At 45.5% G+C, this 22,130-nt stretch overlaps 1 protein-coding gene across 1 annotated transcript in view; it reads right to left on the bottom strand.

Moving 5' to 3' along the window:
* The window catches only part of LOC144165718 (uncharacterized), a 59,531-nt gene extending 50,674 nt beyond the window's left edge, over nucleotides 1-8,857 (bottom strand). The window contains exons 1-2 of the mRNA XM_077695516.1: nucleotides 8,456-8,857; nucleotides 6,970-7,955 (exon numbers count right to left, since the gene is read on the bottom strand). Of these exons, the coding sequence (XP_077551642.1) occupies nucleotides 6,970-7,955; nucleotides 8,456-8,857 (1,388 nt within the window). The remainder of the gene's footprint in view (nucleotides 1-6,969; nucleotides 7,956-8,455) is intronic.
* Nucleotides 8,858-22,130: the final 13,273 nt, after the last annotated feature.

The following is a 22,130-nucleotide window of genomic DNA, read 5'->3' as shown; positions in this document are numbered from 1 at the left end:
CAGCTGTTGAAAAAGTTTTAGAATATTTTTTCTATTGCATAAACTTGGCTGATAAGTAAGAGCTGTCAAACGGGTGAGAAGGGCATCAACCTAATATTGCTTCGTTTTCTGGTGATGCAGATGAGTCGCGAATGCGGCGAGAACTAAGGTGGGTCATGGAAGACTTTAGAATATTTGCATATTTCTTTTCGGATGTAGTATTTTATATGCAGCAGAGAATCATAGCTGGTGAAAAAAGATTCAGGATATTTTTCCATTGCATCAACTTGGCTGATGAGTAAGAGCTGTCAAACGGGTGAAAGGGGCATAAATAATGCAGCTTCGTTTTCTGGTGATGCAGATGAGTCATGAATGCCGCGAGAACTAAGGTTGATCACGGGAGCCTTTACAATATTTGCATATTTCTTTTCGGAGGTAGTATTTTATATGCAGCAGAGCATCACAGCTGTTGAAGTTTCAGGATATTTTTTCCATTCCATCAACTTGGCTGATGAGTAAGAGCTGTCAGGTGAAAAGGGCATCAACGTAATGCAGCTTCGTTTTCTGGTGATGCAGATGAGTCGCGAATGCAGCGAGAACTAAGTTGGGTCATGGGGGCCTTTACAATATTTGCATGTTTCTTTTCGGAGGCAGTATTTTATATGCAGCAGAGAATCATGGCTGTTGAACAAAGATTGAAGATACTTTTTTCATTGCATCAACTTGGCTGATGAGTAAGAGCTGTCAAACGGCTGAAAGGGGCATACATAATGCAGCTTCGTTTTCTGGTGATGCAGATGAGTCATGAATGCGGCGAGAACTAAGGTTGATCACGGAAGCCTTTACAATATTTGCATATTTATTTTCGGAGGTAGTATTTTATATGCAGCAGAAAATCATGGCTGTTGAAAAAAGTTTCAAGATATTTTTTTTCATTGCATCAACTTGGCTGATGAGTAAGCACTTTCAAACAGGTGAAAAGGGCATCAACATAATGCAGCTTCGTTTTCTGCTGATGGAGATGAGTCGCGAATGTCGCGAGAACTGACGTGGGTCATGGGGGCCTTTACAATATTTTCATATTTCTTTTCAGATGTAGTATTTTATATGCAGCAGAGAATCATAGCTGGTGAAAAAAGCTTCAGGATAATTTTTTATTGCATCAACTTGGCTGATGAGTAAGAGCTGTCAAACGGGTGAAAGGGGCATGCATAATGCAGCTTCGTTTTCTGGTGATGCAGATGAGTCATGAATGTGGCGAGAACTAAGGTTGATCACGGGAGCCTTTACAATATTTGCATATTTCTTTTCGGAGGTAGTATTTTATATGCAGCCGAGCATCACAGCTGTTGAAGAAGATTCAGGATATTTTTTCATTTGCGTCAACTTTGATGATGAGTAAGAGCTTTCAAACGGGAGAAAAGGGCATCAACAAAATGCAGCTTGGTTTTCTGGTGATGCAGATGAGTCGCGAATGCGGCGAGAACTAAGGTGGGTCATGGGGGCCTTTACAATATTTGCATATTTCTTTTCGGAGGTAGTATTTTATATGCAACAGAGAATCATAGCTGGTGAAAAAGGTTTCAGGACCTTTTTTATTCCATCAACTTGGCTGATGAGTAAGAGCTGTCAAACGAGTGAAAGGGCCATGCATAATGCAGCTTCGTTTTCTGGTGATGCAGATGAGTCATGAATGTGGCGAGAACTAAGGTTGATCACGGGAGCCTTTACAATATTTGCATATTTCTTTTCGGAGGTAGTATTTTATATGCAGCCGAGCATCACAGCTGTTGAAGAAGATTCAGGATATTTTTTCATTTGCGTCAACTTTGATGATGAGTAAGAGCTTTCAAACGGGAGAAAAGGGCATCAACAAAATGCAGCTTGGTTTTCTGGTGATGCAGATGAGTCGCGAATGCGGCGAGAACTAAGGTGGGTCATGGGGGCCTTTACAATATTTGCATATTTCTTTTCGGAGGTAGTATTTTATATGCAACAGAGAATCATAGCTGGTGAAAAAGGTTTCAGGACCTTTTTTATTCCATCAACTTGGCTGATGAGTAAGAGCTGTCAAACGAGTGAAAGGGGCATCAACATAATGCAGCTTCGTTTTCTGGTGATGCAGATGAGCCGCAAATGCGGCGTGAACTAAGGTGGGGCTTGGGGGACGAGGCTGCATTATGTTGCTGCCCTTTTCACTTGTTTGAGAGCTCTTAGTCATCAGCCAAGTTGATGCTATGGAAAAATATCCTGAAACTTTTTTCAACAGCTGTGATATTCTGGTGTGTAAAAAATATTACATTCGAAAGAAAATAAACAGATATTGTAAAGGCCCACATGACCCACCTTAGTTCTCGCCACATTTCCGACTCATCTGCATCACCAGAAAACGAAGCTGCATTATCTTGATGCCTTATCACCCGTTTGATAGCTCTTACTCATCAGCAAACTTGATGCAATGGAAAAAATATCCTCAAACTTTTTTCAACAGTTGTGATCCTCTGCTGTATTTAAAATATTACATCCGTAAGGAAATATGCAGATATTGTAAAGACCCCATGACCGACCTTAGTTCTCGCCGCAATCGCGACTCATCTGCATCACAAGAAAATGAAGCTGCATTAGGTTGAGGCTTTTTTCAACCGTTTTACAGCTCTTACTCATCAGCAAAGTTGATGCAATTCAAAAAATATATAGAAACTTTTTACAACAGATGTGATCCTCTGCAGTATTTGAAAATATTGCATCCGTAAGGAAATATGCAGATATTTTAAAGGCCCCCCATGACCCACCTTAGTTCTCGCCGCTTTCGCGACTCATCTGCATCACGAGAAAACGAAGCTGCAATATCTTGATGGCCTTTTCACATGTTTGATTGCTTTTACTCATCAGCCAAGTGGATGCAATAAAAAAATGTCCTCAAACTTTTTTCAACAGCTGTGATCCTCTGCTGTATTTAAAAATATTACATCCGTAAAGAAAATATGCAGATATTGTAAAGACCCCATAACCCAGCTTAGTTCTCGCCGCATTCGCGACTCATCTGCATCACCAGAAAACGAAGCTGCATTATGTTGATGCCCTTATCCCCCGTTTGATAGCTCTTACTCATCAGCAAATTTGATGCAATGGAAAAAATATCCTTAAACTTTTTTCAACCGGTGTGATCCTCTGCTGTACTTAAACATATTGCATCCGCAAGGAAATACGCAGATTTTGTAACGGCCCCATGACCGACCATAGTTCTCGCCGCATTCGCGACTCATCTGCATCACAAGAAAATGAAGCTGCATTAGGTTGATGTCCTTTTCAACCGTTTCACAGCTCTTACTCATCAGCCAAGTTGATGCAATTCAAAAAATTTAATTAAACTTTTTACAACAGCAGTGATCATCTGCTGTATATAAAAATATTACATCCGGAAGGAAATATGCAGATATTGTAAAGGCCCCCATGACCCACCCTAATTCTAGCCGCATTCGCAACTCATCTGCATCACCAGAAAACGAAGCTGCATTATGTTGATGCCCTTTTCTCCCGTTTGACAGCTCTTACTCATCAGCCAAGTTGATGCAATTCAAAAATATCCTCAAACTTTTTTCAACAGCTGTGACCCTCTGCTGCATATTGAATATTACATCCGAAAGAAAATATGCCGATATTGTAAAGGCCCCCATGACCCACCTTAGTTCTCACTGCATTCGCGACTCATCTGCATCACCAGAAAATGAAACTGCATTATGTTGAGGCCCTTTTCAACCATTTCACAACTCTTACTCATCAGCCAAGTTGATGCAATTCAAAAATATCCTCAAACTTTTTTCAACAGCTGTGACCCTCTGCTGCATATTGAATATTACATCCGAAAGAAAATATGCCGATATTGTAAAGGCCCCCATGACCCACCTTAGTTCTCACTGCATTCGCGACTCATCTGCATCACCAGAAAATGAAACTGCATTATGTTGAGGCCCTTTTCAACCATTTCACAACTCTTACTCCTCAGCCAAGTTGATGCAATTGAAAAAATATCCTCAAACTTTTTTCAACAGCTGTGACCCTCTGCTGTATTTAAAAATATTACTTCTGTAAAGAAAATATGCAGATAATAAAAATGCCCCCCTTACCCACCTTAGTTCTTGCCGCATTCGCGACTCATCTGTATCACCAGAAAACAAAGCTGCATTACCTTGATGGCCTTTTCAACAGTTTGATAGCTCTTACTCATCAGCCTAGTTGATGCAATGAAAAAAATATCCTCAAACTTTTTTCAACAGCTGTGATCCTCTGCTGTATATAAAAATATTACATCCGAAAGGAAATATGCAGAGTTTGGAAAGACCCCATGAAACAGCTTAGTTCTCGCCGCATTCGCGACTCATCTGCATCACCAGAAAACGAAGCTGCATTATCTTGATGGCCTTTTCACCCATTTGATAGCATTTACTCATAAGACAAGTGGATGCAAAAGAAAAATGTCCTCAAACTTTTTTCAACAGCTGTGATCCTCTGCTGTGTTTAAAAATATTACATCCTTAAAGAAAATATGCAGCTATAAAAAGGCCCCCGTGATCAACCTTAGTTCATGCCTCATTCGCGACTCATCTGCATCACAAAAAACTAAGCTGCATTATGTTGATGCCCTTTTCACCGGTTTGACAGCTCCTTCTCATCAGCCAAGTTGATGCAATGGAAAAAATATCCTCAAACTTTTTTCAACAGCTGTGATTGTCATGAATGGGCCTAGGACCAGCTAGAAAGTCACGAGTCGGTAATGCGTGCGCAAGTAGGGATAGCTTTATGCGTGGAAAATGAGAGCAGAAGGTAAGAGAGTAGCCGAAACACAGAGCGGAAACGAGACTACAGGAAAGAGCGTTAAATGCGGTAGCAGGCTAACGAAAACTGTTCGCTAAAGAGAGCAAGGGAGGAAACGTCCTACATGGTCAGGATGCGCAGCAGTCCAACGAGGTCTCCTCACGAAGTGCGTGGGATCGGCCGATGCACCACGGCGCGGCTTGCTCGCTGAGGAGTCTCACGTCACGTCGGGTCCGGACACGGGACAGCGGCCGGACGTCAGGGACCGTGCACTGTGTTTGACGGCTCGATGGCCCAGCGGCGGTTGTGAGCCGGTGTTTCCCCGAACCGCGCTCTCTGGCCCAGCGCGCCACCCGATCCAGGCACGGGCCAGCAGACAGACTTCGGTAACCGGACCAGCGGCCGACGGCTCTCCGGCGACAGCAGCGGTTGAGACCCTGGCTTCTAGCTCCAAGCGATCACAGGGCCGCGCTCACTCGCCCAGCGCGTCAACTGCGTCCGCTGAACCCTTGCTGATTCGATTCTTCTGCACGCTCCGCGAGGTCCTCGGCCCTCTTTCTCCTTCACGGGCACCTCATCACACAACCCCGGGTTTAAGAAAGTTGTTGTGAAGCAACAACTATTCTACAAAAAGAAGAGTCATTTGGAGACGCGGAGAAGTTCTGGGGAAGCACGATAAGGTCCACAGTTCACGGCAGCACGATCAGTCACAATGGACACTTAAAACGCGAAATGGATGCACAATAGTATGGGGAAAACACTAAAATACGCGATAAACCACAGTGACTAGTTAAACAACAAACGTGAAGAACACACTACTAAATACACGAGGGGGATTTGTATTCTTAAATTCTACTCATGTAGTCAGCCCCTACATTTTCGGTGCCCTTGATAAACTCGACAGTGAAAGAGTACTCTTGAAGTATCAAGCTCCAGCGTAACACTCTGCTGTTCACGTGCTTTGCTGATTGCAAGTACTTTAAGGGCTGGTGGTCACACTGTTTAATAAAAGGCTTCCCATATAAATAAATATGGAATTTGTTCACCGCCCAGATCAGAGCCAAGCACTCGCGCTCAATGGTTGAGTAGCGCGTCTCTCTCGGCAACAGGTTGCGGCTCGCGTACGCGATGGGGTGTAAGACATTCTCGCATCCCCTTTGCAAGAGAACCGCCCCGAGGGTCGTGCTTGAAGCGTCTGTGCGTAGTATGAAGGGCTTAGTGAGGTCCGGAGCTTGCAAAATTGGTGCAGAGGCAAGTTGAGTCTTCAAAGTGTTGAAAGCTTGTTCTTCTTGTTCGCCCCAGCATACAGTGTTGCTTTGCCCCTTTTTGGTCAGGTCGGTTAGTGGTTTTGTAATAGCGGCATAATTGGGAATGAATTTCCGGTAGTACCCGGTTAACCCCAAGAAAGACTGCACAGCTTTTTTGGTTCTTGGTCGTTTAGAGCCCAAGATCTTGTCCAAAGTCTTCAAAAGGGGTTTCACTTGGGAGTCCCCGATGCGGTGTCCTAAAAAGGAAATGGTGCGCTCTCCGATTTCGCACTTGCTTGGCTTGATCGTCAGGTTGGCATTTTTTATTCTTTCAAACACTCGACCCAGTGTGTCCAAGTGCTCTTGCCAGGTGTCCGTTGCCACGATTACGTTATCGAAGTAGTGGTGGACGTTTTTCAACCCACCTAGCACAGCTCGCATTAAACGTGCAAAGACGGCTGGGGCGGTCTTTATACCGAACGGCATATACCGGAAATGGTACAACCCCGACAAGCTCGAAAACGCGGTCTTCTCGCGGCTGTCAGCACTCATGGGCACTTGCCAATAGCCTTTGGTAAAATCGAACTTTGAGAAGAATTTCTTCTTCCCAGCGAGGGCAAGTACGACGTCTATGCGCGGAATGGGCTCGCAATCGGAGACAAGAAGTTTGTTAAGCTCTCTAAAATCAATGCAGAGCCGAATGGTACCGTCAGGTTTCTTTATAGCCACCAATGGCGCATTGTAAGGAGACTGCGATTTTTCAATGATTCCCATCGCTAGCATGTCTTGAACTTCTTTTTCAATCGTCTCATGAAGTGCAAGCGGTAGCGGATATTGAGAAACGTGTACAGGCTTGTCAGTCGTTAAATTCAATGGGCACTGTACAACGTCTGTTTTTCCGGGCAGGTCAGAAAAGATCAAGCCATACTTTTGGATTACTTCCTGCACCTGAGCCCTCTGCTCAGCATTGAGTTCAGGTGAGAGCTTGACATCTTCGCAAGTTTGCGTCTGACGAAGCGGAAGTGTGGGAAGGCTGTCGGCCGATGGTGGGTCGTCGAGATCATCTGGGGTAGCCGGGACGTCGTCAATTGTTGCGGCAACTGATGCTTGCGGTGGTGGCGAAGACGTCCTTTCTTCGTACAGTTTCAACATGTTTACGTGGAAGACCTTCCTTTTGCCACCCAGGCTGATCTCGTAGTCCACGTCGTTTTTCTTCCCGGTGATCTCGAATGGCCCCTTCCACTGCATCAGCAATTTGTTTGAATCAGTTGGGAGCAAGATAAGAACCTTGTTTCCAACTGAAAGCTTCCTCGGGCGACTTTTCCGGTCATAGTAGTCCTTTTGTTTTTCTTTCGCTTTGCCAAGTTGCTCATGGGCAATTTTACACGTCTGCTCCAGTCGGTCTCGTAGATCGACGAGGTATCCGTAAGTCGTCCGAACCTCACCATCGAGGTCATCTTTCGTCCACAGCTCCTTGAGTACAGTCAAGGGCCCTCGCACATGTCGACCGTAGATGAGGTCGAAAGGGGAGAAGCCCAGGCTGGCTTGAGGTACTTCCCTGTAGGCAAAAAGAAGTGGCGCGATGTAGCGGTCCCAAGACCTAGGTTTCTCCTGGCACAGTCTTTTTAGCATCGTTTTCAAAGTGCCGTTAAACTTTTCAACCAGCCCGTTCGCCATGACATGATAGGGACTAGTGCGGAGGAGCTTGATTGACAGCAGTCGGCTGACTTCTCGCATCAACTCTGAGGTGAAGCTGGCACCTTGATCGGTGACGATCTCCTTGGGGATACCGATGCGAGAGAACATTTCAATGAGGGCCTCTGCGACATGTGCTGAATCAATCGCTGGGAGAGCTACAGCGACCGGGTATAGGGTCGCGAAATCGATGAGCGTCAGCACGTATCGGTTTCCTTTCTGCGACATGGGGGAGAATGGGCCAACTACGTCAACAGCAACCCGTTCAAACGGCGTCTGGATTAACGGTGTGCTGACCAAGGGCGCAACACCGACTTTTCCCTTAGGCGTCGTTCGTTGACACCGGTCGCAGGATTTAACAAAGCGTTTTACATCTCCATGTATGTCAGGCCAGTAAAACTCTTGCAGGATACGATCGGTCATTCTTCTGATGCCCTGGTGGCCCGCCATGATACTTTCATGTGCAACTCGGAGGATGGGTTCCCTCAGTTTCTTAGGAACGACAACTTGCTTAAACTTCCTGCCCGTGGCAAGGTGGTATTCCCGGTAAGGAGGTTGTTGGACTCAAAGAACGAATAACTGTGTCCTTTACCAGATGGAAAATCCTTTCCTAACTTCCGGAAGCAGCGGCGGAGGGTCGGGTCTCGCCGTTGCTCCTCAACCAACTCTTGCCTTGTGATGTCGGCGCATATGATTTTAGGTACCGGTAAAGGTGTAACCTGGGCCCGATCCGTGTTGGCAACAGCCGACACTAAAACATCTTCGGGTAGCTTTGAGGCTGTTGTGGCCAGTGCTGCGCTCGTGGCATCTTCGGCTTTGTGCTCCCAATCAGGATCTGGCATGTGAGGTTCCCTCACACCTTGTATGTTCCCGAGCACGAGGTCGTAAATTGGCTGATCCATACAAGCAGCAGTAATCTCGCCCACAAAGTAGGGGGTTTGGACGTAGATGTTTGCCTCTGGGAGTTGCTTAACTGTTCCATCGAGGAGCAGTACCCGGGTGGTTTTTCCTGTCAGGTGGTTCTCGCTGACCAAGTCACGTCGGACAATGACGGTGTTACTGCCAGTGTCCCGAAGAACGGTGACGGGATTTCCCAGTAGTCGGCCTTCGACGACCGGCATTCCTTTCACTAGGAAGGCAGACTGTTGCTCAACGATGCCGCGAGGACACTTGTCGCTTGGGGACACTTCGTGTTTGACGTCGGCGAGTTCGGTGTGCTGTTGGGGCGCTTTCCGGGGCTCAGTGATAGCACAAGCAGCAACCTGCTCTTTTCCACTGGGCCGATTCCTGCAGTTTTCAGTTTTATGACCGGAGCGACCACAGGTAGCGCATCGTGCCTGTTCTTTAGTGGAGTTACGGCAGTCTTGAGCACGGTGTCCTATGCGGTTGCACACAAAACATCTCGGTGGCGCTTTCTTTAGGGCGTCTGCCGCGACTTTAGCTGTATTCCGGCCGTCATCGGAGACCTTCCCGAGGTTCGACAAGTTTTGCGCTTCCAGGAAACGATCCGCCGCATCGGCTAGGTCGTTCAGCGTTTTGCACTCGCGTTCTTTCAAGAAAATCACGAGCTTAGGTTGGCAGCAGCGGATGAATTGTTCCCCGATGATATGGTCACGGAGAGCCTCGAACGTTTTCTGAATGTTCGCCATCTCTATCCAATGGTCAAAATAACCGGTGAGTCTCGCTGCAAGCTGTTTTCCTGTTTCGCCATCCTCCGCCCGCGCTTTCCTGAATTTTTCCTGATAGCCTTGGGCTGTAAACCGGAAACGCTGAAGCAACGCCTTTTTTACTTTGCCGTAGTCAAGAGAGTCCTCCGCGGTCATTCGGCCAATAATGGTAAGCGCCTCTCCACTTAAGCACATGCTTACCGCAAGAGCCCATTTGTCTTGAGGCCATTGCTGCCCTGTTGCTACGCGTTCAAATCGTTGCAAGTACGCGTGCAAGTCGTCGCGCTTCTCGTCAAACAGAGGAAGCAATTTCTGCGGGTTGAACGCATTCATGGTGGCAAGAGCTTCATTTCCCGCGGCGGGATTAGATGGGTTTGCACCGCCCTCTTGAAGTGGGATTCGTAAAAGTAGCAGTTCTTTCTCTCTTTCCGCGGCTTCTTTTGCTCTTTCTGCAGCTTCCTTATCCCTTTCCGCGGCTTCTTTCGCTCTTTCTGCGGCTTCCTTCTCCCTTTCAGCTGCTTCTCGGCTAGCTTCCCTCTCAGCGGCCCTTGCGGCACGCTGCTCAGCACGTTCACTATCTACCCAAGCCCTAAGCTCTTGACCCGAAAGCCCCAGCTGAGTTCCCGCAGCAATTCACTTCTCTATGTCCATGCTTTCCAGCCAACCTTACAGGCGCGTTCGCGGCTTACCGACTCCTTTCAGCGGATGTTAAGAATCCTGGCAGGCTCGCCACTTTTTGTCATGAATGGGCCTAGGACCAGCTAGAAAGTCACGAGTCGGTAATGCGTGCGCAAGTAGGGATAGCTTTATGCGTGGAAAATGAGAGCAGAAGGTAAGAGAGTAGCGGAAACACAGAGCGGAAACGAGACTACAGGAAAGAGCGTTAAATGCGGTAGCAGGCTAACGAAAACTGTTCGCTAAAGAGAGCAAGGGAGGAAACGTCCTACATGGTCAGGATGCGCAGCAGTCCAACGAGGTCTCCTCACGAAGTGCGTGGGATCGGCCGATGCACCACGGCGCGGCTTGCTCGCTGAGGAGTCTCACGTCACGTCGGGTCCGGACACGGGACAGCGGCCGGACGTCAGGGACCGTGCACTGTGGTTGACGGCTCGATGGCCCAGCGGCGGTTGTGAGCCGGTGTTTCCCCGAACCGCGCTCTCTGGCCCAGCGCACCACCCGATCCAGGCACGGGCCAGCAGACAGACTTCGGTAACCGGACCAGCGGCCGACGGCTCTCCGGCGACAGCAGCGGTTGAGACCCTGGCTTCTAGCTCCAAGCGATCACAGGGCCGCGCTCACTCGCCCAGCGCGTCAACTGCGTCCGCTGAACCCTTGCTGATTCGATTCTTCTGCACGCTCCGCGCGCTCCTCGGCCCTCTTCTTTCTCCTTCACGGGCACCTCATCACAGTGATCCTCTGCTGTATATACAAATATTACTTCCGAAAGGAAATATGCAGATATAGTAAAGGCCCCCATGGCCACCCTTAGTTCTCGCCGCATTCGCGACTCATCTGCATCACCAGAGAACGAAGCTGCATTATCTTGATGCCCTTTTCACTAGTTTGACAGCTCTTACTCATCAGCCAATGTGATGCAAAGGAAAAAATATCCTGAAACTTTTTACAACAGCTGGGATCATCTGCTGTATATAAAAATATTACATCCAAAAGAAAATATGCAGATAATATAAAGACCCACATGACCCACCTTAGTTCTCTCCACATTCGCGACTCATCTGCATCACCAGAAAACGGAACTGCATTATGTTGCTGCCCTTTTCAACCGTTTGACAGCTCTTACTCATCAGCCAAGTTGATGCAATTGAAAAGATATAATAAAACTTTTTACAACAGCTGTGATCATCTGCTGTATATAAAAATATTACATCCGAAAGTAAATATGCAGATATTGTAAAGGCCCTCATGACCCACATAAGTCCTCGCCGCATTCGCGACTCATCTGCATCACCAGAAAACGAAGCTGCATTATGTTGAGGCTCTTTTCAACCATTTCACATCTCTTACTCATCAGCCAAGTTGATGCAATTGAAAAAATATATTAAAACTTTTTACAACAGCTGTGATCATCTGCTGTATATAAAAATATTACATCCTAAAGAAAATATGCAGATATTGTAGAAGGCCCCTGTGATGAACCTTAGTTCTTGCCACATTCGCGACTCATCTGCATCACCAGAAAATGAAGCTGCATTATCTTGATGGCCTATTCACCCCATTTGATACCTCTTACTTACAAGCAAAGTTGATGCAATGGTAAAAATATCCTCAAACTTTTTTCAACAGCTGTTATCCTCTGCTGTATTTTAAAATATTACTTCCGTAAAGAAAATATGCAGACATAAAAAAGGCCCCCATAACCCATTTTAGTTCTTGCCGCATTCGCGACTCATCTGCATCACCAGAAAACGAAGCTGCATTAACTTGATGGCCTTTTCACCCGTTTGATAGCCCTTACTCATCAGCCAAGTTGATGCAATGGGAAAAATATCCTAACTTTTTTCAACAGCTGTGATCCTCTGCTGTATATAAAAATATTCAAGTTTCAAGTTTATTTTTCCAACATTACAGTGTTGGGGGTCCACCAGGCGAAAAAGCGGTCAGTGACCACTTGAGGGGCGCCTGGCAGCCCGTAAACATAGCAGCTGTCTGGCAAAGGTAAAAAGCATACACATGCTAATATATACGTGAAATTAACAGATATATACAGATGCATAAGTGTACATGCAATAACAATGCATAAGTGCACATACTCGTAGCTAATATTATTCAAGACATACATTAGGTAACAATAAAAAAAAAATACATAGACACAATAAACACAATTCTGAAATATAACAGAACCAGCTATACCTTATCCAAGGCATGCGACACTTCACTGTGCGAAAGAAACAGAAACCAGTACAAACAATAAAAGCCTATACAAGTGCACAAAAGTTAGACCAAACACTATCTATCCACAAAATATTTTCGCAGATTCGTCTTCGTACACTTTCTGAAGTCGATACCATCCTTTTGAAATTTGTTAAGGATCGAGGGCAATGAATATTGCAAGGACTGCAGAAAATACCCGGTGCGCCGAAGGGGAACGAGCCACCTGTCACCGCTGCGTGTGCGAGAGTCGCTTGCTTGAGGAGTAATGCTTGAAATTGTTGTAATGAAGTTTCTGAACTTGTCATTAGAGGAAAGATACGAATTAATTAGAGGGAAATCATAGTAATTCTTCGCGCTAACTATTTCATGTCGGGAAAACAGCTGTGCACTAGGATCTCTGAAAGGGACATTTGAAATAAATCGAAGTGCTCTCTTTTGCAGGCGTAATATTAAGTCTAGGTTATGCATCGTAGTTGTTCCCCACACTAGGTGGCAGTAGTTAATGTGGGTAGCAAAGAGGGCGTGGTAAATTTTTAGCTTAATGTGTTCTGGGAGAAAATGGCGACATCGCGATATCGCACCAGCGGCAGATGACAGGGATCTAGCTAGCATTTCAACGTGCGATGTCCATGTGAGATCTGCAGAAAAGGTGATACCTAGTATTTTATGTTTGTCAACTATTTCAACAGGCGTTCCCCCTAATGTTAATATACTTTCCACCATTGCTTCTTTGGTCTTAGGTTTAAATAAAACTGCCTTGGTTTTACCCGCGTTAATTTTAAGTCCATTGGTGTTTGACCATTCAAAAACTTGAGTAAGTGCTTTTTGAGCTTTTAACATGATTTCCTCTATATTACTGCCCGAAACAAAAAGACTGGTGTCGTCTGCGTACAACAGGAAGGTAGCATCACAAGGAATGTTAACGATGTCATTGACATATGCATTGAAAAGTAAGGGCCCTAGAATGCTTCCTTGGGGTACACCACAGGAGACTGTTTTGAAAGAAGAATAAAAATCGCCGATCGCCACGCGTTGCTGTCGATCAGAAAGATAGGACGTAAAAAGGGAACTTGACACGCCGCGTATTCCGTAGTCATACAACTTATTTAGTAATATTTTATGATTTAGATAGTCGAAGGCTTTGCTAAAATCGATAAATATACCTAACGTCATTTCTTTTCTTTCTATGTTGGCGATTATGAGCTCCTTCTGGGTTAATAGCGCCGTCTCTGTAGATTTGCCTTTCTGAAAGCCATGTTGGCATTCCGAGGGTATGTTATATCTACACAAAAAGCTGTTTACGCGTGAGTAAATTATTTTTTCTAATCCTTTTGAGAAAGCTGGAAGTATGGATACTGGTCTGTAGTTATTAGGGTCATTAGCATTGCCACTTTTGAAAAAGAGAGACACTTTCGCCTTCTTCATAGCACGTGGGAAACAACCGGAACACAGAACGAGATTAAATATATGTACAAGGCACGGCACGAGAATATCCATTACATGCTTAACGGGTTTTATTTCAATATCGTTAACATCTTTAGCCGTGCTGTTTTTTAAGCCCATAAATGTGCGGTAAACCTCAAGTTCATTCGTTGGACTGAGAAATATTGTGTCATCGTTCTGAAAATGGGTTGGGGAGAAGGTAAGATTTTTTGCTGGTCGAACCATATTTACAAAATGCTCATTAAAATGATCACACAACGGAACGCCTTCTAAATTGCGGCCCTCTACAACTATGTTAGAAAGAATATTTTTTTTCCTTTTTACGTCCTAGAGCATCATTAATAATTTTCCATACTTTATCAGGTCGTTGCTCTGAAACGTTACCAAAAAGATTTTGGTGGTATAATGCTTTCGCCTTCTTTAGCTCAGAGGTTACTTTGTTCCGATATTTTTTGGTACGTCGAAAAGTCAGAAGGATTTTTTGTGCTTAGAAACGTTTTGAAAAGTTGGTTCTTGCGTTTGATCATTTTTATGTGTTGTGGTCCTACCCAAGGCTTCCTTATCTTTGTTTTAAATTTTGCACTGATGTATGGAAAACAGGCATTGTAATGTTTACAAAAGATGGACAAGAATTTACTGTAACTAGAGTCTACATCGGTCTCAGCGTAAACGGATGACCAGTCTTCATTTATCATGCATGTCCGAAATAAATTAAGGTTGTGGTTTGAGAACGATCTGAACTTTGCTTTAGCTTTAAGCCTGCGAGGTTCTTCTGCTAGTACGCTGCTTGAATAACGAATAAAAACAGGGCAGTGATCGCTAAGGCCGCAGCTTATCGTACCAGCCAAATGAACCTCGGTGTCTGCACTAACGATAAAAAGATCAAGAATTGATTGACCAGATTCTGTTACACGTGTCGGCGTTGAAATAACGTTCTGGAATCCACACGAGGAAATATGATTACAAAATGTCCGGGAACTAGCGGTATTATCTAGCAAATTGATATTAAAATCACCACCGAGCAGCATTTGGTACTGATGAAAGGAAGAAAATTCAAGCAGTTCTGCTAAGAATTCAAAAAATACAGTTACATTACCAGAAGGGGGGCGATATAAGACAGCGTAAATGTTGCTACCATTTGTCAAGCACAATACCTCGTAGTCCGGAGTCACACGTGTGTACTGTTGTAGCACTTCGCACTGCAAACGCTTTGTAACATGTATCGCCACCCCACCACCACGCAGTCCAGTTCTGTTGATAAAGTAATGATTATATTCATCTAAAATTAACATGTCACTATGTATATCGTACCAGGTTTCAGATAGCATTATGATGTCGAACAGAAATTGAAATTCAGTGAAAAACATGGTCAGTTCATCTTGTTTAGGCGAGGCGGAACGTGCATTATTGTGAAGAGCAGAAACAGTGCTCTGCGCTTTTGGTGCAACTGCAATTTCACATGGCAAGGAATATTCATGATAAAACATGCGACAAAGAAGATAAAAAAGGAGAATGGGAGCTACTCGCTAAATCAGCAGATTTTGCTCAGGTCACGGTCTGTCTCGATGCGAACTAAGCCGCTTCCTTCTGACTGGCGTGCAAATATTTCCCGTTCCGCGTCCAGACAAAGCGCCACTGACACTGCCTCTTCCTTCCTATAGCCAGTGACAAAAGACGCTTCAAAGCGGGACAGAGATGCTCATTCAAAAATATTTGGGCTTCACTTGACAGACCAAGTTCGCTATTCTTAACGCGATGGGTGCGTGCCTTTTCAAGGACAATGTCTCGCTTCTGCCTGCTCTTAAATTGAACAACTACGTTTGTCTTTCCTGGTTCCCGAGTCGGCACTCGGTGGCACACTTCGATGTCAGCAGGCAGAATAGATTCTTCGATCGCTCCACCGATCTTGCCGACGAGTTCAATGATATTTTCGTCTTCGGTTTCTACAAGACCTTGGATTTCCAAATTCGCCCTGCGTGAATACTGCTCGCACTGTACAACTCTCCTATGAAGTTCCTGAATCACGGAGTTTTGACTGGCGCACTGCGCACGCAGCCCGTCATTTTCCTTTTTCAAAGCCTCTCGTTCATTGCGCTCAACAAGAAGTAACGCCTTCACTTCGTCCATTGCTTCTTTCATTGCCTTTAACTCATTGCGCATCTCGCGCAGGTCATTTCGAATTTCCCTATCTGTTGGCGAAGCGTTCTTTGTCATTTCCACACAAAAATTTGATTGCTATACAATACTGAACAACCAGGATAAAACTAAAAACTGAAAAATAAAAACATAAAAAGACTACAAAAAAATAAAAACAGCAGTGACACAACTTTTCACAATTTGGCAGCAGCAACAGCAAGGATCCAGTCTTGTGAGAAAAAAAAAAAATAAATGACACCAACCAACCTGAAATGCGACCAAAACTTGATTAGACAGTGCGTCCACTGGCTGTTGCCGCTGCCAAATGCGTCGTCCGGTGTGGGTCCTCCTTTTATAGGCACTTGCGGTGGTCGCAGAACATCAACGGAGCACTTCCGGCGCTACGTCAGTTCCTGGGCAGAAGGGGGATTTCCATGCTCGAACTCGGCCACGTGCGCGATCTGGTCAGCTGGGCTGATGACGATCTTCTCCGGCTGAAATGCGACCAAAACTTGATTAGACAGTGCGTCCACTGGCTGTTGCCGCTGCCAAATATTACATCCGAAAGGAAATATGCAGATATTGTAAAGGCCCCCATGACCCACCTAAGTTCTCGCCGCGTTCGCGACTCATCTGCATCACCAGAAAACGAAGCTGCATTATCTTGATTCCCTTTTCACTAGTTTGACAGCTCTTACTCATCAGCCGATGTGATGCAATAGAAAAAATATCCCGAAACTTTTTACAACAGCAGGGATTATCTGCTGTATATAAAAATATTACATCCGAAAGAAAAGTGCAGATATTATAAAGACCCACATGACCCAGCTTAGTTCTCGCCGCATTCGCGACTCATCTGCATCACCAGAAAACGAAGCTGCATTTTGTTGCTGCCCTTTTCATCCGTTTGACAGATCTTACTCATCAGCCAAGTTGATGCAATGAAAAAATATCCTGAAACTTTTTTCAACTGCTGTTATATTCTGCTGTATATAAAAATATTACATCCGAAAGGAAATGTGCAGATATTGTAAAGGCCCCTATGACCACCCTTAGTTCTCGCTGCATTCACGACTCATCTGCATCACCAGAAAATGAAGCTGCATTACCTTGATGCCCTATTCACTCGTTTGACAGCTCTTACTCATCAGCCAATGTGATGCAATTGAAAAAATATCCTGAAACTTTTTCAACAGCTGGGATCATCTGCTGTATATAAAATATTACATCCGAAAGAAAATATGCAGATATTGTAAAGGCCCACATGATCCACCTTAAATCTCGCCACATTCGCGACTCATCTGCATCACCAGAAAACGAAGCTGCATTATCTTGATGCCCTTTTCACCCGTTTGATAGCTCTTACTCATCAGCAAAGTTGATGCAATGGAAAAAATATCCTCAAACTTTTTTCAACAGGTGTGATCCTCTGCTGTATTAAAAATATTTCCTCCGTAAGGAAATATGCAGATATTGTAAAGACCCCATGACCCAGCTTAGTTCTCGCCGCATTCGCGGCTCATCTGCATCACCAGAAAACGAAGCTGCATTATGTTGATGCCCTTTTCACCCGTTTGACAGCTCTTACTCATCAGCCAAGTTGATGCAATAAAAAAATATTCTGAAACTTTTTTCAACAGCTGTGATCCTCTGCTGTATGTAAAAATATTACATCCGAAAGGAAATATGCAGATATTGTAAAAAACCCCATGACCCACCTTAGTTCTCGCCGCATTCGCGACTCATCTGCATCACAAGAAAATGAAGCTGCATTACGTTGAGGCCCTTTTCAACCGTTTCACAGCTCTTACTCATCAGCCAAGTTGATGCAATGGCAAAAATATCCTGAAACTTTTTTCAACAGCTATGATCCTCTGCTGTATATAAAAATATAACATCCGAAAGGAAATATGCAGATATTGTCAAAGCCCCCATTACCCACGTAAGTTCTCGTCGCATTCGCGACTCATCTGCAGCACCAGAAAATGAAGCTCCTTTATGTTGCTGCCATTTTCACCCGTTTGACAGCTCTCAGTCATCAGCCAATGTGATGCAATGGAAAAAAATATTCTGAAACTTTTTACAATAGCTGGGATCATCTGCTGTATATAAAATATTACATCCGAAAGAAAATATGCAGATATTTTAAAGGCCCACATGACCCACCTTAAATCTCGCCACATTCGCGACTCATCTACATCACCAGAAAACGAAGCTGCATTATCTTGATGCCCTTTCACCCGTTTGATAGCTCTTACTCATCAGCAAAGTTGATGCAATGGTAAAAATATCCTCAAACTTTTTTCAACAGGTGTGATCCTCTGCTGTATTAAAACTATTACATCCGTAACGAAATATGCAGATATTGTAAAGACCCCATGACCCAGCTTAGTTCTCGCCGCATTCGCGGCTCATCTGCATCACCAGAAAACGAAGCTGCATTATGTTGATGCCCTTTTCACCCGTTTGACCACTCCTACTGATCAGCCAAGTTGATGCAATGAAAAAATATTCTGAAACTTTTTTCAACAGCTGTGATCCTCTGCTGTATGTAAAATATTACATCCGAAAGGAAATATGCAGATATTGTAAAATACCCCATGACCCACCTTAGTTCTCGCCGAATTCGCGACTCATCTGCATCACAAGAAAATGAAGGGGCAATATGTTGAGGCCCTTTTCAACCGTTTCACAGCTCTTACTCATCAGCCAAGTTGATGCAACTGAAAAAGTATAATGAAACTTTTTACAACAGCAGTGATCATCTGCTGTATATAAACTTATAACATCCGTAAGAAAATATGCAGATATTGTAGAAGGCCCCCATGACCCAGCTTATTTCTCGCCGCATTCGCGACCCATCTGCATCACCAGAAAACGAAGCTGCATTATCTTGATGGCCTTTTTACCCGTTTGATAGCTCTTACTTATCAGCAAATTTGATGCAATGGTAAAAATATCCTCAAACTTTTTTCAACAGGTGTGATCCTCTGCTGTATTAAAAATATTACATCCGTAACGAAATATGCGGATATTGTAAAGTCCCCATGACCCAGCTTAGTTCTCGCCGCATTCGCGGCTCATCTGCATCACCAGAAAACGAAGCTGCATTATCTTGATGGCCTTTTCCCCAGTTTGATAGGTCTTACTCATCAGCCAAGCTGATGCAATAGAATAATATCCTCAAACTTTCTTCAACAGCTGTGACCCTCTGCTGTATTTAAAAATATTACATCCGTAAGGAAATATGCAGATATTGTAAAGGCTCCCATGACCCAACTCAGTTCTCGCCGCATTCGCGACTCATCTGCAGCACCAGAAAATGAAGCTCCATTATGTTGATGACCTTTTCAACCGTTTCACAGCTCTTACTCATCAGCCATTGTGATGCAATGGCAAAAATATCCTGAAACTTTTTTCAACAGCTATGATCCTCTGCTGTATATAAAAATATTAAATTTGAAAGGAAATATGCAGATATTGTAAAAGCCCCCACGACCCACATAAGTTCTCGTCGCATTCGCGACTCATCTGCAGCACCAGAAAATGAAGCTCCATTATGTTGATGCCCTTTTCAACCGTTTCACAGCTCTTACTCATCAGCCAATGTGATGCAATGGCAAAAATATCCTGAAACTTTTTACAACAGCTGGGATCTTCTGCTGTATATAAAAATATTTCAACCGAAAGAAAATATGCAGATATTGTAGACCCACATAACCCCCCTTAGTTCTCGCCGCATTCGTGACTCATCTGCATAACCAGAAAACGAAGCTGCATTATCTTGATTCCCTTTTCACTAGTTTGATAGCTCTTACTCATCAGCAAAGTTGATGCATGGAAGAAATATCCTCAAACTTTTTTCAACAGGTGGGATCCTCTGCTGTATTTAAAAATCTTACATCCGTAAGGAAATATGCAGATATTGTAAATACCCCATGACCCACCTTAGTTCTCGCCGCATTCGCGACTCATCTGCATCACAAGAAAATTAAGCTGCATTAGGTTGAGGCGCTTTTCAACCGTTTCACAGCTCTTACTCATCAGCCAAGTTGATGCAATTGAAAAAATATAATGAAACTTTTTACAACAGCTGTGATCATCTGATGTATATAAAAATATTACATCCCAAAAGAAATATGCAGATATTGTAAAGGCCCCCATGACCCACCTTTGTTCTCGCCGCATTTGCGACTCCTCTGCATCACCAGAAAACGAAGCTGCAATATCATGTCACGTGTACAAGAAGTTTAAAGAGGACCACGACGAAGGGAACGCCTTCAGCCACCTGTCTTCAGCGCGTGCCGACGAACTGTCGACGACGACGAGGAGGAGCAGAGTGTCTCGGGAAGTGGCGCGCGAGAGCACGTGGACCGAGCTGGACGATCGAGAACGCCAGTCTAGCGCGTGGTGGGCCGGAGGAAGCAACTTCTTCGCTGAGTGACTAGGAGGCACAAGTTCGCCTTAATAAATTATCATCACTCACCCGGACTATTTCGTCATTATTCTTGTTACGTGTCACTGGTGTAGGTGCGGGGTAAGCCCCTAATGTTCAAGACCCCTCCTGCCTCTCGTCTGTCCAGCCCCGAGCGGCCTACCTTCGTGGACACACCAGTTCATCGCTCCAGCCGGCGCCTGTTAGGCTTATCCCCCGAGTTCAGCGCCCTGTCTGGAACACGCTCTGCTCGTGGCCCCCTAGCGATGGCGTCAGCTTATGCAGCGCAGGTGACTTTTCCAGCAGCCTCGTGAACCCAACTGCTTTCACGGGGAGGCCTTCGAGGATGTAGAAGAGTGGTTGGACCACTTCGAACGTGTCGCCAGATTTAACCAGTGGAACAACAATAACAAGCTGCATAACGTCCATTTCTCTCTTAAATACAGCGCGGAGACCTGGTTTCTAAATAACGAGGCGAGTATGTGAACGTGGGAAGAATTCCGTGAAAAGCTTCTGGAGAAGTTTTGTAGTACAGACCGGTGTGACCACGCGATGCGTTTGTTCGACTCCCGCATCCAAAAACCGAACGAAAGTGTTGCCATGTTCGTCGAAGATATGGCACGCCTGTTCAAGCGGGCTGATCTTGCGATGGCCGAAGCTAAAAAGTTGCGCTACCTGATGCATGGGGTGAAAGAACAACTTTTCGCCGGCCTGGTGCGAAATCCTCCTCAGACGGTGCAGGCGTTCATTAAGGAAGCCACTGCAATTGAACGGGCCCTTCAAGACTGATCTCGCCAGTACAACAGCCATACGAACCATGCATCGAGCAACGTTGCCATGCTGTCCACTGTCAACGAGAGGGACCGGCGTGACCTCGTTCGGACCATCGTCCAGGAAGAACTGGGGAAACTGAAAGTAAGTTCCTCAGAGCCGGTAACTGCCTCTTCGATCACCGAAATCGTACGCGAGGAACTCCGACAGACACTTGTTACCCCGGAACACAGTGTAGAAGTGCCCCAAGTAACCTACGCAGGGGCCCTCCGTCGCCGTCAATTCGTCCCTGCCGTGGCACGTCAGGAGCCGCTAGCTGACTTCATGCCTCCCCCACGGCCTACCTTTCGTCCTCAGGTCCGCAAGACCGACGTGTGGCGCACCGTGGAGAACCGCCCCCTGTGTTACCATTGGGGAGAACCAGGTCATGTCATCCGTCCATGCCCGTACCGCGAGATAGGGCTGCCGGGATTCTCACCTACTGCTCGCCGTCCACGCATCGGGGAACGACCAGCAGCAATCGAAGATTACCTGGCTAATAGGCCCGCCAACGCGCCGAGAAATTATCGGTCCCGCTCTCCGTCGCCGGCTCATCCCAGTTCCCCTTACCGCAGCAGCGAGACACGAGGACCAAGGTCGGCAAGCCCCCTTTGGGGAAACTAGAAGCAGCAACCTCAGGAGGGAAGGTTGCCGACGGCCGAATTACTAATGTCCCTCCAACAGCGCCGCGATGCGATCCACAGACGAATTCCCAAGAAGAGGTGAGCGCGGACCTCTCCGTATGTGTCGACGGGCACCCCATAGTTGCTTTAGTGGATACCCGTGCAGATTACTCAATTCTAAGCAAAAAACTGGCAGATCGCCTGCGGAAAGTAAAGACCCCATGGAGTGGACCCCAGATCCGTTCAGCAGGAGGTCATCTAATGACGCCCATTGGTAAGTTCACCGCGAGGATTGCCATCGGTAACTGTGATTTCGTTGCCACCTTCCTCGTGCTCCCACAGTGCTGCAGAGACATATTCTTGGGAATGGACTTCCTGCGGGAGCACG

Source organism: Haemaphysalis longicornis, unplaced genomic scaffold (assembly GCF_048455015.1).
Source record: "Haemaphysalis longicornis isolate Haplotype H1 unplaced genomic scaffold, Haemaphysalis longicornis Haplotype H1 scaffold_15, whole genome shotgun sequence".
Taxonomy (NCBI): domain Eukaryota; kingdom Metazoa; phylum Arthropoda; class Arachnida; order Ixodida; family Ixodidae; genus Haemaphysalis; species Haemaphysalis longicornis.
The sequence above is the reverse complement of the archived record's forward strand: the minus strand, read 5'-3'. Positions and strand labels throughout refer to the sequence as shown.